At 46.6% G+C, this 12,256-nt stretch overlaps 1 protein-coding gene across 3 annotated transcripts in view; it reads left to right on the plus strand.

The window, feature by feature from the left end:
* Nucleotides 1–12,256, plus strand: part of usp32 (ubiquitin specific peptidase 32) — a 72,198-nt gene that overhangs the window by 56,353 nt on the left and 3,589 nt on the right. For all 3 annotated transcript variants that reach the window (XM_083984953.1, XM_083984955.1, XM_083984954.1), the window contains exons 21-33: nucleotides 739–844; nucleotides 969–1,142; nucleotides 2,136–2,310; nucleotides 3,732–3,883; nucleotides 3,970–4,081; nucleotides 5,306–5,505; nucleotides 5,605–5,789; nucleotides 7,035–7,121; nucleotides 7,223–7,343; nucleotides 9,526–9,717; nucleotides 9,810–10,038; nucleotides 11,180–11,625; nucleotides 11,709–11,801. In XM_083984953.1, the coding sequence (XP_083841079.1) occupies nucleotides 739–844; nucleotides 969–1,142; nucleotides 2,136–2,310; nucleotides 3,732–3,883; nucleotides 3,970–4,081; nucleotides 5,306–5,505; nucleotides 5,605–5,789; nucleotides 7,035–7,121; nucleotides 7,223–7,343; nucleotides 9,526–9,717; nucleotides 9,810–10,038; nucleotides 11,180–11,625; nucleotides 11,709–11,801 (2,272 nt within the window). The remainder of the gene's footprint in view (nucleotides 1–738; nucleotides 845–968; nucleotides 1,143–2,135; nucleotides 2,311–3,731; nucleotides 3,884–3,969; nucleotides 4,082–5,305; nucleotides 5,506–5,604; nucleotides 5,790–7,034; nucleotides 7,122–7,222; nucleotides 7,344–9,525; nucleotides 9,718–9,809; nucleotides 10,039–11,179; nucleotides 11,626–11,708; nucleotides 11,802–12,256) is intronic.

The following is a 12,256-nucleotide window of genomic DNA, read 5'->3' on the forward strand; positions in this document are numbered from 1 at the left end:
CAATCAATCAATCAATCAGGCTAATATACACATGGTTAAACTTATGATGTCCTCTGCATCATGTTTTTATTATACATATTGTTTTATTGTGTTTAATTTTCTACTTATTGATTTATATTTTCTGTGTTTCTACTTAATAATTGCTGCTTAAAGGAATAGTTCACCAAAAAATGAAATTCAGTCATTAGTGACTCACCCTCATGCTATGAAATTTTATATGAGAGTAATAGGGCCCGACACAAAAACTCAGTCCATAAAACTACACAAAAACCATTTAATATCCCTCCACACTGCTCGTCCACTGCAATCCAAGTGTCCTGAAGGGAGATAGTCCAGAGTTTACTGGAAACAACATCATTTAGGACATTTTTACAGCCTAAACAGTCCTGTATTGAATTTGCCTGGGGCGCGCTCTCGTGTTCATGCGATGCACGCACGTGACCGGACTTGCCTCAATGACGTGGTATCGGGTAAACTCTGGCCTACATCCCTTCAGGACACTTGGATTGCAGTGGACGAGCAGTGTGGAGGAATATTTCAAGGTTTTTGTGTAGTTTTATGGACATTTTTGTGTCGGGCCCTATTGACTCTCATATAAAGTTTTCGTTGGACTACGAACTGGCCTCCCGGCTCTCCAGATGCACTTCGAGGAATAATTTTCTTTCTGTTGGCGTATCATATCGTAACTGATCGTCCTGACCCTGTTTTCCTGAACTCACTGTGTGGTTGCGTTTACAGAACCAACCCGATCGGGATGCGAGGTCACATGGCCAAGTGTTACGGCGACCTGGTGTTGGAGCTGTGGAGCGGGACCCAGAAGAACGTGGCGCCGCTCAAACTCAGAGTGAGTCGCAGGATACGTGTTTCTCTGCTGTATCAAAGCGCCTTTAAAATAAAAATAAAAGATAAAATTAAAAGAAGCCTGTGAAGTTTAGTATTGTTGATTGTGATGTCGTTTTCCTGTCCAGTGGACGATAGCAAAGTACGCGCCGCGCTTCAACGGCTTCCAGCAGCAGGACTCCCAGGAGCTGCTCGCCTTCCTGCTGGACGGGCTGCACGAGGACCTGAACCGAGTCCACGAGAAGCCGTACGTGGAGCTGAAGGACAGCGACGGCCGGCCGGACTGGGAGGTCGCCTCAGAGGTCAGAGGGTCACACCGCTCAATGCACACACACATTGTGTACAGATTAAATGAATAAAGTAGAGTTCCCAACCTTCTCAGACTCCTGAAAAACTAAAAGATGTAGGTGGCCCATAAAAACATAACTTTTTAATCACATTCAAACATTCAGAGCTGAACTGAAACCAGGGGGAGTTTGTGTTTTTCCTTTTTCCTCTGAGGTGACTCATTCACTCTGTCAGACTCACTCTTTCCATTCAACTTAATTGAACCATTGGTTTGTCAGTAAAAGGCCTTAATACAAAAAAAAACATAAAAACATACTACTGCTGGTTGGGAACCTACGGTGGCTCTGAGGGCTCAACACACTGCAGCTTTGGAAAACACACAAAGACACAAATGCAGGGCTGCAACTAACGATCATTTTCATTATCGATTAATCTGTATTTAAACGATTTATTATTTAAACGATTAATCATTAGTTGTTTGGTCAATAAAATGTTAGAAAATGTTAAAAATATCAATCGGTGTTTCCCAAACCACAAGACGACGTCCTCAAATGTCTTGTTTTGTCCACAAACCAAAGAGAGACTCAGTATATTGTCGTAAAGCAACAAAGAAACCAGAAATATTCACATTTAAGAAGCTGGAATCATAGAATTTTGACATTTTTTTGTTCAAAAACGACTCAAACCGATTATTCGATCAAAATAGTTGACGATTAATTTGATAATTGATTATTGTTCGATTAATCTATTAATTGTTGCAGCTCTACACTAATGTGCTACAGATTCAGAAAATCATTTTCATAAGTTAAAAAAAAACCCTCCGAACACAACAGGAAGTGTTTCTGGGGACACAATAAAACGAGGGACTGGTCTGGAGCCTTTAGTTGTTCTTCTTCTTGACTTTAGAAGTTGTGCAGGCAGGTTCCTGTTAGTGGGTTTGACAATAAGATGAGTTTGTTTGCTTTATTAGTGTGTGTGATCTCATTACTCTGTGTGTGTGTGTCCAGGCGTGGGAGAACCACCTGCGCAGGAACCGCTCCATCGTGGTCGACCTGTTCCACGGTCAGCTGAAGTCCCAGGTGAAGTGTAAGACCTGCGGACACATCAGCGCTCGCTTCGACCCCTTCAACTTCCTGTCGCTGCCCCTCCCCATGGACAGCTCCATGCACCTGGAGATCACAGGTGAGGACGCCGCACACCTTACACTCACTTACTGTTGTGTGTGTGTGTGTGTGTGTGTGTGTGTGTGTGTGTGTGTGTGTGTGTGTGTGTGTGTGTGTGTGTGTGTGTGTGTGTGTGTGTGTGTGTGTGTGTGTGTGTGTGTGTGTGTGTGTGTGTGTGTGTGTGTGTGTGTGTGTGTGTGTGGTTGGTGACCTCAGAGCCTGACGCCCCAGTTTGTGTGTGTGAATTGAATTGAATTGATATTTATTTAAGTGTCATACACCAATTAAGGCACCCAGCCTATAAGGGCCTAAAGACACATTTCATATTTAGACAACAAACAAAACCATCAGAGCACAGACAAAACAAAAACCACATGGAATTCACATAAATAATTCACTTTTTCTTATTGACCAGGCACTTTTTATGAAAGTAGCTATAGTAAAGACTTCTTTTCTGAAGAACTATTCCAACTTTACCTCATCATCAGCCCAAAACAACTCAGGCTTCACATTTTACATTTTCTGAAACAAAAACTGGCTGGCTTCGTCATATGACGGACAATGAAACACAAATTGCAGTTCATCCTCGATTACATTTAAATTACATAATGTAATGTACTGAGTTAAACCTACTTACTTCTATTGCCAGAGGGAGAATCCCAGCCCTCAACTGGGCACATAAAGATCTCTTGGATCTATCCAGTGGCAAAGTCACATCGGGTTCTGAACAATATACATTTTTCAACTGGCAATAAGTTCTGAGCTTTGGTTTAACCCAGATATCATTAGCCCATTTTTCTTTATACTCAAAATTAAAGCAGAAGTGAGTGATCCGGTCGTTTTCGCTAATGCTGCGTTCCAGGCAGGCTTTTGAAATCGTAAATTACAGCTTCAAGTCACAACTTACGACTTTGTAGCGTTCCAGGCAACCCACTCGTGTTTTTCCGACCTGTTTTACCGGTGAAAGTCACTATAACGGCCACTCGTAACTTCCGACCGGTGAACTCGTACCAGATCGAACTGGTACCACTTCACGGTCGGAAAAATACGAGTTTCCTTGAACGCACCATAACAGTCCTCGTCGCTACGTCACCACATTCACGGCGTTCCTTGGCTGCACACACAGCCCTGCATGCCGTTCTCTCTCCTCATTGGATAAAAACTGTAGGATACGATAAATGTTTTCTCTTCGGCTCAGAGCAGAGCAGAGGGACAGAGAGACCCGTGTTTCAGTCCAAACACTCTATGTAAGTGATTGCTGTCGGAAGATATAACTATTTAAGACTTATATTAACACAAATATATCACTCACTTCTGCTTTAACATTACAATGCAAACCATTAGTGAAAATATGCTGTTGATCGGCCTCGCTAAAAATAGCTTTCATGTCACGGTACCAAGGATAGTTATGTGTGTGTGTGTGTGTCTGTGTGTGTGCAGTGATCAAACTGGACGGCTCCACGCCGGTGCGTTACGGCCTGAGGTTGAACATGGATGAGAAGTACACTGGACTGAAGAAGCAGCTCAGTGAACTCTGCAGCCTGAAGCCTGAGCAGATCCTCCTGGCCGAGGTCCACACCTCCAACATCAAGGTACTGACACTCATCAAGGTCCTGGTTCTGGCTCTGGTTCTGGTTCCACAGTTGAAGCCACTGACTGTTACTGTTCCTCTGTTCAGAACTTCCCTCAGGACAACCAGAAGGTCCGTCTGTCAGTCAACGGTTTCCTGTGTGCATTTGAGGTCCCGGTGCCGGGTTCACCCACCTCCCTCTGCTCCCCCACCCTGACAGGTCAGTCTCCCACACACACACACACACACACACACACACACACACACACATGCGAATCGTTTTCCTTCCACTTAACAAATGATGCTCTACTTCAGTGATCATCAACTGGCGGCCCGCGGGCCGAATCCGGCCCGCCGAACCTTCCAATCAGGCCTGCGACTGAGTTCTGATAGTTAAAAAGTAGCTATTATATTTCTCCGTCTCTGTTGGTGTGCGCCTGTAAGTCAATGCGCTGGGACACGGAGACACGCAGACACGCTCAAAGAAAGTGTTAGTGTGTGCCTGTAAATCAATGTGCTGGGATTAGGAAACGCCGCGGTACTCAAAGCCCCGTGCATGAAAGTTTAGGGAGCTGGACTGCAGGTTTTCCCTGCCTGTCTTCAGAGGTGAGCTGCCTGGGTGGTTTTGGCCGCCGCCTTGGTTAAACTGGGTGAGCACGGGCCGTTCAGATGTAGCGTCTTTTGCGCACTGAAACCCATTCAGTGTAGATGCGCGTCATGCATGCTCACAACCCAAAAACGATGCGGTAGCGGCGCGTGTTTGATGCCACGCGGTTGTTTTTTTGTGCACGTCCTGCGGCGCACGGACCTGCTTCTCCCTCCGGTGTTGTGTCCCGGTTCCCCCTCGGCCTGTGTCTCTCCTACTGTTTCCCACTGAGCTCTGCCCGTGTGTGGAAAAACGTCGCCTCCGAGATGTAGAATGTGTATTATAGAAGAGAAACACTACTGACTACTCAGGGCTACTGATTTGTATCATCAGAACCGATTGTCAGCCTCCTTTCATATTTAGGCTGAAAATCACAGGGCAAGTCAGGTCAGCAGTGTAAAGCTCCAGCATGTCGGAGTATCTGAAAGTCCAGCTGTCAAGATTTTTCATTTTATATCATACCAAACACCAAAGATATGTATAAATTAAAATTATGAGCTACAGGTAAAACAGAATATAAACAAATAAATTAGGCCTATTAGGCAAAAAGGTGAATTTAATTTCAATCTCTGCCTATTTGAATGTCCGGCCCCCGAGGTGTCTGTTGAGAAAAATTCTGGCCCTTCAACAAATATAGTTGATGACCCCTGCTCTACTTTGTGTTGGTCTGTCACATAAAATCCCAATAAAACACGTTTAAGTTTGTGGTTGTAACGTAACAAAATGTGTAAAAGTTCAAGGGGGATGAAGACGTTTATAAGGCGCTGTGAACAAACGTCTCCTCCTCCTCTTCTTCAGACATCACCCCGATCGCCAACGGCTCTGCTGCTAACGGACACCTGAGCACCAAGCCCCCCCCCATCCCTAACGGAGGCCCCTCCTCCCTGGTGCCGTCGTCCCCGGATACGCCGCTGGCCAACGGCGTCTCCAACGGTCACGTGACCCCGTTGCAGGACAGCCCCTTCATCGGCTACATCATCGCCATGCACAGGAAGATGGTAGGTAGGAGCCGACTGGTGTGAGCCGGACCGGACCGGCGCAGCTCGGACCTGACCTCCGTGTGTGTGTGTGTGTGTGTGTGTGTGTGTGTCCTCCAGATGCGGACGGAGCTGTACTTCCTGTCGTCCCAGAAGAACCGGCCCAGTCTGTTCGGGATGCCGCTCATCGTCCCCTGCACCGTCCACACCAGTAAGAAGGATCTGTACGACGCCGTCTGGATCCAGGTGTCTCGGCTCGCCAGCCCGCTGCCCCCCCAGGAGGCCAGTAACCACGCCCAGGACTGGTAGGAGGCTCCGCCCCCCCCAAACACACACACACACACACACACACACACACACACACACACACACACACACACACACACACACACACACACACACACACACACACACACACACACACACACACACAGGAAACTACGTTTTCAAGGGGTAAAAACTGGTATTTTTTGGAAACGGCGTTGAAAAACGCCGCCTCAGCGTTTTCCTGTAGACGCCCAAAACGGATCTTTTGTGAAACGATGATGTCATACCCCCCACCACTCTAACTTGTAACCTGGGCAAAAACAACAGTCGACTACTGCGGCTGAATCTCTCCCGTTAAATCATCATCATCGTCATATTTGCTCTGACTCGACTCCCAGTCGACATTTAATCCACTTCTAATGTTTGGAGTTTGAATCCAGCGGAGAAGCTTTCTGTCTTCTTCTATGTTTCTGGTGTTGATGTGTGGTAGAGGGCTGCACGGGCCTGGAAATTAAGCCCGTACCCGGCCCGAGCCCGAGACTCTCAAACCCGACCCGAGCCCGAATTAATAAATTAAAAACCAGGCCCGACCCAACCCGTTACCCGAAGTGTTATTATGCAAAATGCACGTTATTTTCAATGACATTTAACAGCGCGATGCTCGTCAAGCGGCTCGGAAGTGAGACGACTCGGTAGATAGAGAGAGAGAGAGAGAGAGAGATAGAAAGAGAGAGGGAGAGAGAGGTGGACACGGCCGTGTGTGTGTGTATGTGTGCCAGAGCACCTCACTCATACACGACAGGAAGGATCGTGACGGATGATTGGCTCACGGATCCACCTGAAGTGGCACCAGTCTGAGTGGCACTAGCGACACACACACACGCGACACGCGCGCGCCGCTCAGAGCGCTCGCGACCAACGACCAAGACCAGCTGTCCGTGTGCAGCCCGACCCGACCCGACCCGGGCCTGAATTAATTAATTAAAAACCAGGCCCGGCCCGGCCCGATACCCGTCGGGCCTCGGGTCGGGTAGCCATGCTCTAATGTGTGGCAGCGTTACAGCGCCACACACAGGCCTGGTGGACACACTACAGCGTTACGAAGATACTTCTTGAAACGATGACGTGTTTACACAGATTTTTTTCAAAACGAACAAGGAAAAGATCGTTTTGGGTGAAGCTTTGTTTTTGTGTGGACGAGGCCACAGACACACACACACACAGCTTCCAGCGTGTTATGTGGTTTCAACAAACACTTATTGTGTGTTGTGTGTGTCCTGCAGTGACGACAGTATGGGCTACCAGTACCCCTTCACCCTGAGGGTCGTCGGCAAGGACGGGAACTCGTGTGCCTGGTGTCCCTGGTACAGGTGAGACATGGAGGCAGAGACGCACCTGGTGGCGATGTCACACTGTTGGGGTTTCATTCTGAGCAGCATCAACATACTGTTCTTTGTGTGTGTGTGTCCAGGTTCTGTCGGGGTTGTACGATCGACTGCACTGAGGACAGAGCGTCTGTGGGGAACGCCTACATCGCGGTGGACTGGGACCCCACGGCCCTGCACCTCCGCTACCAGACCTCCCAGGAGAGGGTGAGACATATGACACAGGAACACTTTTGATCGTATTGTGTGTGGTATGCTGCGATATTCCCAATACAGCACCACACACATAACTATTTGTCTTCACGACACACTAGAGTCTCGTCTCCCCAAGCCAGAAATCCCACGTGATCAAACGTGATCTGAAGTAGTACCCTGACCGACCTGTAGGAGGCAGTTAAACCAAAATAACCGTTAAACCAAGAAGAAGAACGTTTGTTGATGGTAGCAATGGAGATGTGTTGGCGCAAAAAATTAATGTCAATAAAACCAAATCACAGTCTCAGCTGATGTTCACAGGTTACAAAAATCAGCAAATGGCTTCTCCAAGAAAATGGTCAGAATAGTCAGAGCAAGGTGCAGTAGAGCAGTGGTTCTCAAACTTTTTTACATCAAAGACCCCTAAACTGACACAAATTAGACCACGGACCCCCCATTGGACAAAATTTGGAAACAAACACCAGAAATACACAAGTATTTGTTCTGAGACTGAATATTGTTACTTTTTTAGTCAATGTACGTTCAAATTAGGGCCAATGGTGTGAATTTGGGGAAAAATTTAGAGAAATTTCTGGGAAAAAATGAAATCTAATGTAACATTACATTTTTTTCCAAAAAGTGATAACATTTTGAAAGATTAATCGTATCACGTTTTTTCAACACGTTCAGTGTTTTAGACTAAGTTTCACATTTGTGTTGATTCTATTATTTCTTAGCTAAGTAGAAGCTGTTGTATTTATATATATATATAGTTTACATGATAATTTATTTCATTACATAGAATAAACGTTGTTCAAGTGAGTGCACATAGTAAACGCACTGATTCTCATTGCTTTTGTTTTCAACATTCGTAGCAACTGCAGGTGTCAGGTGCCTTTTGGGATACGTCGGCGTTTTCTCTGGGTACTTTTCAGCTGTTCTGTGTCTGTATCTGTTTTGGGTTTTTCCCAATACTCACACACATACACTTTTCGGTGATTTCCCTTTTTCTGAGCTCAGCATTATTTTTTACCCAACAGACAGTAGCCATAGTGGAGACTTGGGTAAGTTAAGCATAGGGGCAAGTTGAGCCACCCCCTAGTTGCTAGGGAACATAACAAAAATTGAGCATGTGACCAAATATTTAGGAGGAAGTCATCATTTAATGGAGTCTCTGAAAGTAAGAACCAGATCAGTAAACTGGTTTGACATTTATATCCCCCAAAAAAAGTGAATTCAGTCGACCTTAAGTTTCATGAGAATTGTGTTTAGACCAAAGGAGACAATTATAAATTAGTTTTTTACATGATGAAAGTGCATCATTTTAGCTGTGGGGACCAACAAAGTCAATATGGTAGCTCTTGGGTAAGTTGAGCCACCTGCCTTATACACTTTGTGAGTGTATTTTCTCTGTATATGTCCTAATTATTAACTCATGATGCTGGATGTTTATGATTACAGTAAGTATGTTCCTGAAATCAGGCAGAGCTGTTTATGGTGAGGCAAAGCTTTACTTTTAAAGAGAAAGATGAGGGATTCTTCCCAAAATGCAATGAAATCACCTGCAACCTGGACAGGTGGAATATTGAGTAAAGGGGAAAATTGGAAATGGATGGAGGGGAAGGAGTCGGTGGCTCAACTTACCTACTCTTATGCTCAATTTACCCCGCTCCATACACAGGATAAGTTGTGTCACGAGACCACTTTTTTTGGGGCATGCTATATTATTAACACCTCTGTTTACACTCATTCTGTTTGTAGAGATGCTTCTGTGTTCTTCAGTCAGCTCGCTTCTTTATTGGCTACATTCAATTCCAATTCCACGGAGTCGGTGACTCTGGATTGCCGGCTTCCCCCCCACACACAGAAGGACTTTTGATCATACATATTGAACAGGTTTAACATTTACAATTGTCGGTCCCGACCACTTTCCAAGTAGATCATCAGGAGAAATTGACTCTTAACACACCTCACACCACAGGATCACCTGGTAGGATAATGTTTAGAGCCATCAGATAATCGGGCGTTTGCTGTCCTTGGTCGGAAGGGGGGAAATCAGGCCAAAATCAGCCAGATTATCTTCATGTGTGAACCAGGCTTTACTCTGCACCTCAGTCAGTTGGTATTTGAAGCCCTGTCACTTCACCTGAGCGGCGTCCAGGTGTTTGAGCTCCCTATTGCTTCCCCCTTGCAGATCGTGGAGGAGCACTGCAGCGTGGAGCAGTCCCGCCGGGCCCAAGCCGAGCCCATCAGCCTGGACAGCTGCCTGAAGGCCTTCACCAGCGAGGAGGAGCTGGGCGAGGACGAACTCTACTACTGCTCCAAGTGCAAGACCCACCGGCTCGCCACCAAGAAACTGGACCTGTGGAGGCTGCCGCCCATCCTGGTCAGTGGTCCCAGACCCCGTCGGACCCGTGGTGAGTTTGAGGACGCCTCAGTCCACAGTCTGACGTATGTCATGTGCTGTCTCCTCTGCAGATCGTCCACCTGAAGCGCTTCCAGTTCGTCAACGGTCGCTGGATCAAATCCCAGAAGATCGTCAAGTTCCCACGTGAGAGTTTTGACCCCAGCGCCTTCCTGGCCCCCCGAGACCTGGAGCAGCACTGCCTCCACTCCCGCAGCGAGAGCGAGGACCTGCTGAGGGTCAGCGGGGAGGACAACCTGTCCTCCATCTCGGCCCCCGCCGGCTTCTGCAACCTCAACAAAGGTATTGATCCTGCCTCTGACAGAAGGTGGAGTTTAGTTTAGTTTAGTTTATTTATTTATTTTGCACCAATACAGAATAACAAGAATAGGACACATTAAAATACATTGACAAAAAATAATAGGTGCAAGCCGAGACAAGAGACCCAAAGGGCCTATACAAGGCCTCAGCTCAAGAAAAAACAAAACAATTACCAAAACAAACAAACAATATGTATACCCATGTATACACATACATACACAGACACACACATGCATACATACTAGACAGTGAGAGTAGAAACACTACTCATCTTAAAAATAATATACTAAAAAATCACAATGCTAACAATAATATTAATTAACGAGACTACTCAAATCACTCCAGTATTAACATACAGTCGCTTAGTAGAACATTTTTAATTCTACATTTGAGCCCTGAAATAGACCTACACTTAGTAATTATATGAGGTATAGAATTCCAGATTAAAGGACCTCTGAATTTAATACTAAACTGCCCTAATGTTGTACGAGAAAATTTACGATAAATATGATTAGCTTGTCTGGTTGGGTATGAGTGAATAGTGGAATTTGCAACAAAAAAGTCACCAATAGGAAAAGATGCAGCATTTGTAGTGCAATTAAACATAAAAATACATATTTGATAAGTGTTAATTTCAGAAATGGTCAAGATTTTAAGTTGCTTAAACAAAAAAGTAGTTGGTGCTAAGTAACACGATGCAGTGGCAAGTCTAACAAATTTCTTTTGTAACAACAACAAATTGTGAAGAGATGTTGAATATGCTGGCCCAAACAAGGTTGCAGTATGATAAATAAGGGTAAATCAAGCTCTTAATACAGTGTTAATAAACAAAATCTATTTATAAAAGATGAAATTCTACGGATAACACCATAAGATTTAGTTATTTTCTTGTACACCAAGTCAATATGGTTTTTCCATGAAAGGGCTTCATCAACTATGACACCTAGGAATTTGGTATGCGATACTTGTTTAATTTCATTATTGTTAATAAATAATTTAGCTTCCTCAATAGCATAGTTTTTGTTTTTGTGTCTGAAGACTATATAATTGGTCTTGTTGATGTTTAACGCAGCTGAAGGTGAAGTGGTGTGAGCTGTGTCTTTAACCCTCCGTGTCCCAACAGCCTCCCCGGCCTCCAGCAGGAAGTCGGCGCCGTCTCTCAGCCGGAGCAGCAGCCCCTCCAGCAGCCCAAAGAGCAGCGGGGGTCGCAGGCCGGGCCGCCTCCGCCTGCCTCAGCTGGGCAGCAGACACCGGCTCTCCAACAGCAAGGAGAACCTGGACGGAGCCGCGAACACCGAGGGCGACAACGCAGCGCAGCCGGACACAGAGGGGAGCACGGTGGCGGCGGTGACAGCGGTTCTTCCCATATCAGGAGAGGCGATGACGTCGGAGTCGTCGTGCAGCACGGAGGCGTCGAGCAGTCACTGTGACGTGGTGCTGGTGAACGGAGACAGTAACGGACTGAGCTCAGACTGCAGCCTGGAGAGCGGCATCGACCCCGACGGATCGCTGCTGCAGCACAGAGACAACATGTGTCTGGACGCCATCTACAACCTCTATGCAATATCAGTGAGTCTGTCACACAGCCTGACCTCTGACCTCAGCCTGACCTCAGTCTGACCTCTGACCTCTGTGTCTTTCCTCTCTCTCAGTGCCATTCAGGAATCATGGGAGGAGGCCACTACGTGACGTACGCCAAAAACCCCAAGGACAAGTGGTACTGTTACAACGACAGCAGCTGTAAGGTGAGAAACTGTGCAGCCCTTCGTAGAGTAGGCGGTCCTCCAGCGGAATGGCCGATACTCCTGTAGAGTGGGTGGTCCTTTAGTAGAGTGGGTGGTAGGGCTGTCACTTTTCATTCGACATTAGAATATTCGTTAGAATGTGGGGTGAAAAGTTCGTATTTGAGCAGTGCCCAGTGCCTGCATAGCGCCGCGGAACGTCCACCGGACGTGGAAGGGCCGAGAACAGGCGCGAAGAGCCGAGAAGCGGAGCCAGTTTACTTTCTGTGCCCATATTAACCGCTGGTGTGGTGTCGTGGCGTGCACCTCCGCGGCCGGCTCGCGCCCTGCAGCGATCGTTTCGGCGCCTGGTCTATTTTGTGCGAGAGCCGCGAGCGATCGCGTCAAGCTGGGCATCAAGCTGGGACGCCGCTCAGGTGAAGTGACAGGGCTGCAAATACCAACTGACTGAGAGAATC

This window comes from Trachurus trachurus (assembly GCF_905171665.1).
Source record: "Trachurus trachurus genome assembly, chromosome: 13".
In the NCBI taxonomy this organism is placed as follows: domain Eukaryota; kingdom Metazoa; phylum Chordata; class Actinopteri; order Carangiformes; family Carangidae; genus Trachurus; species Trachurus trachurus.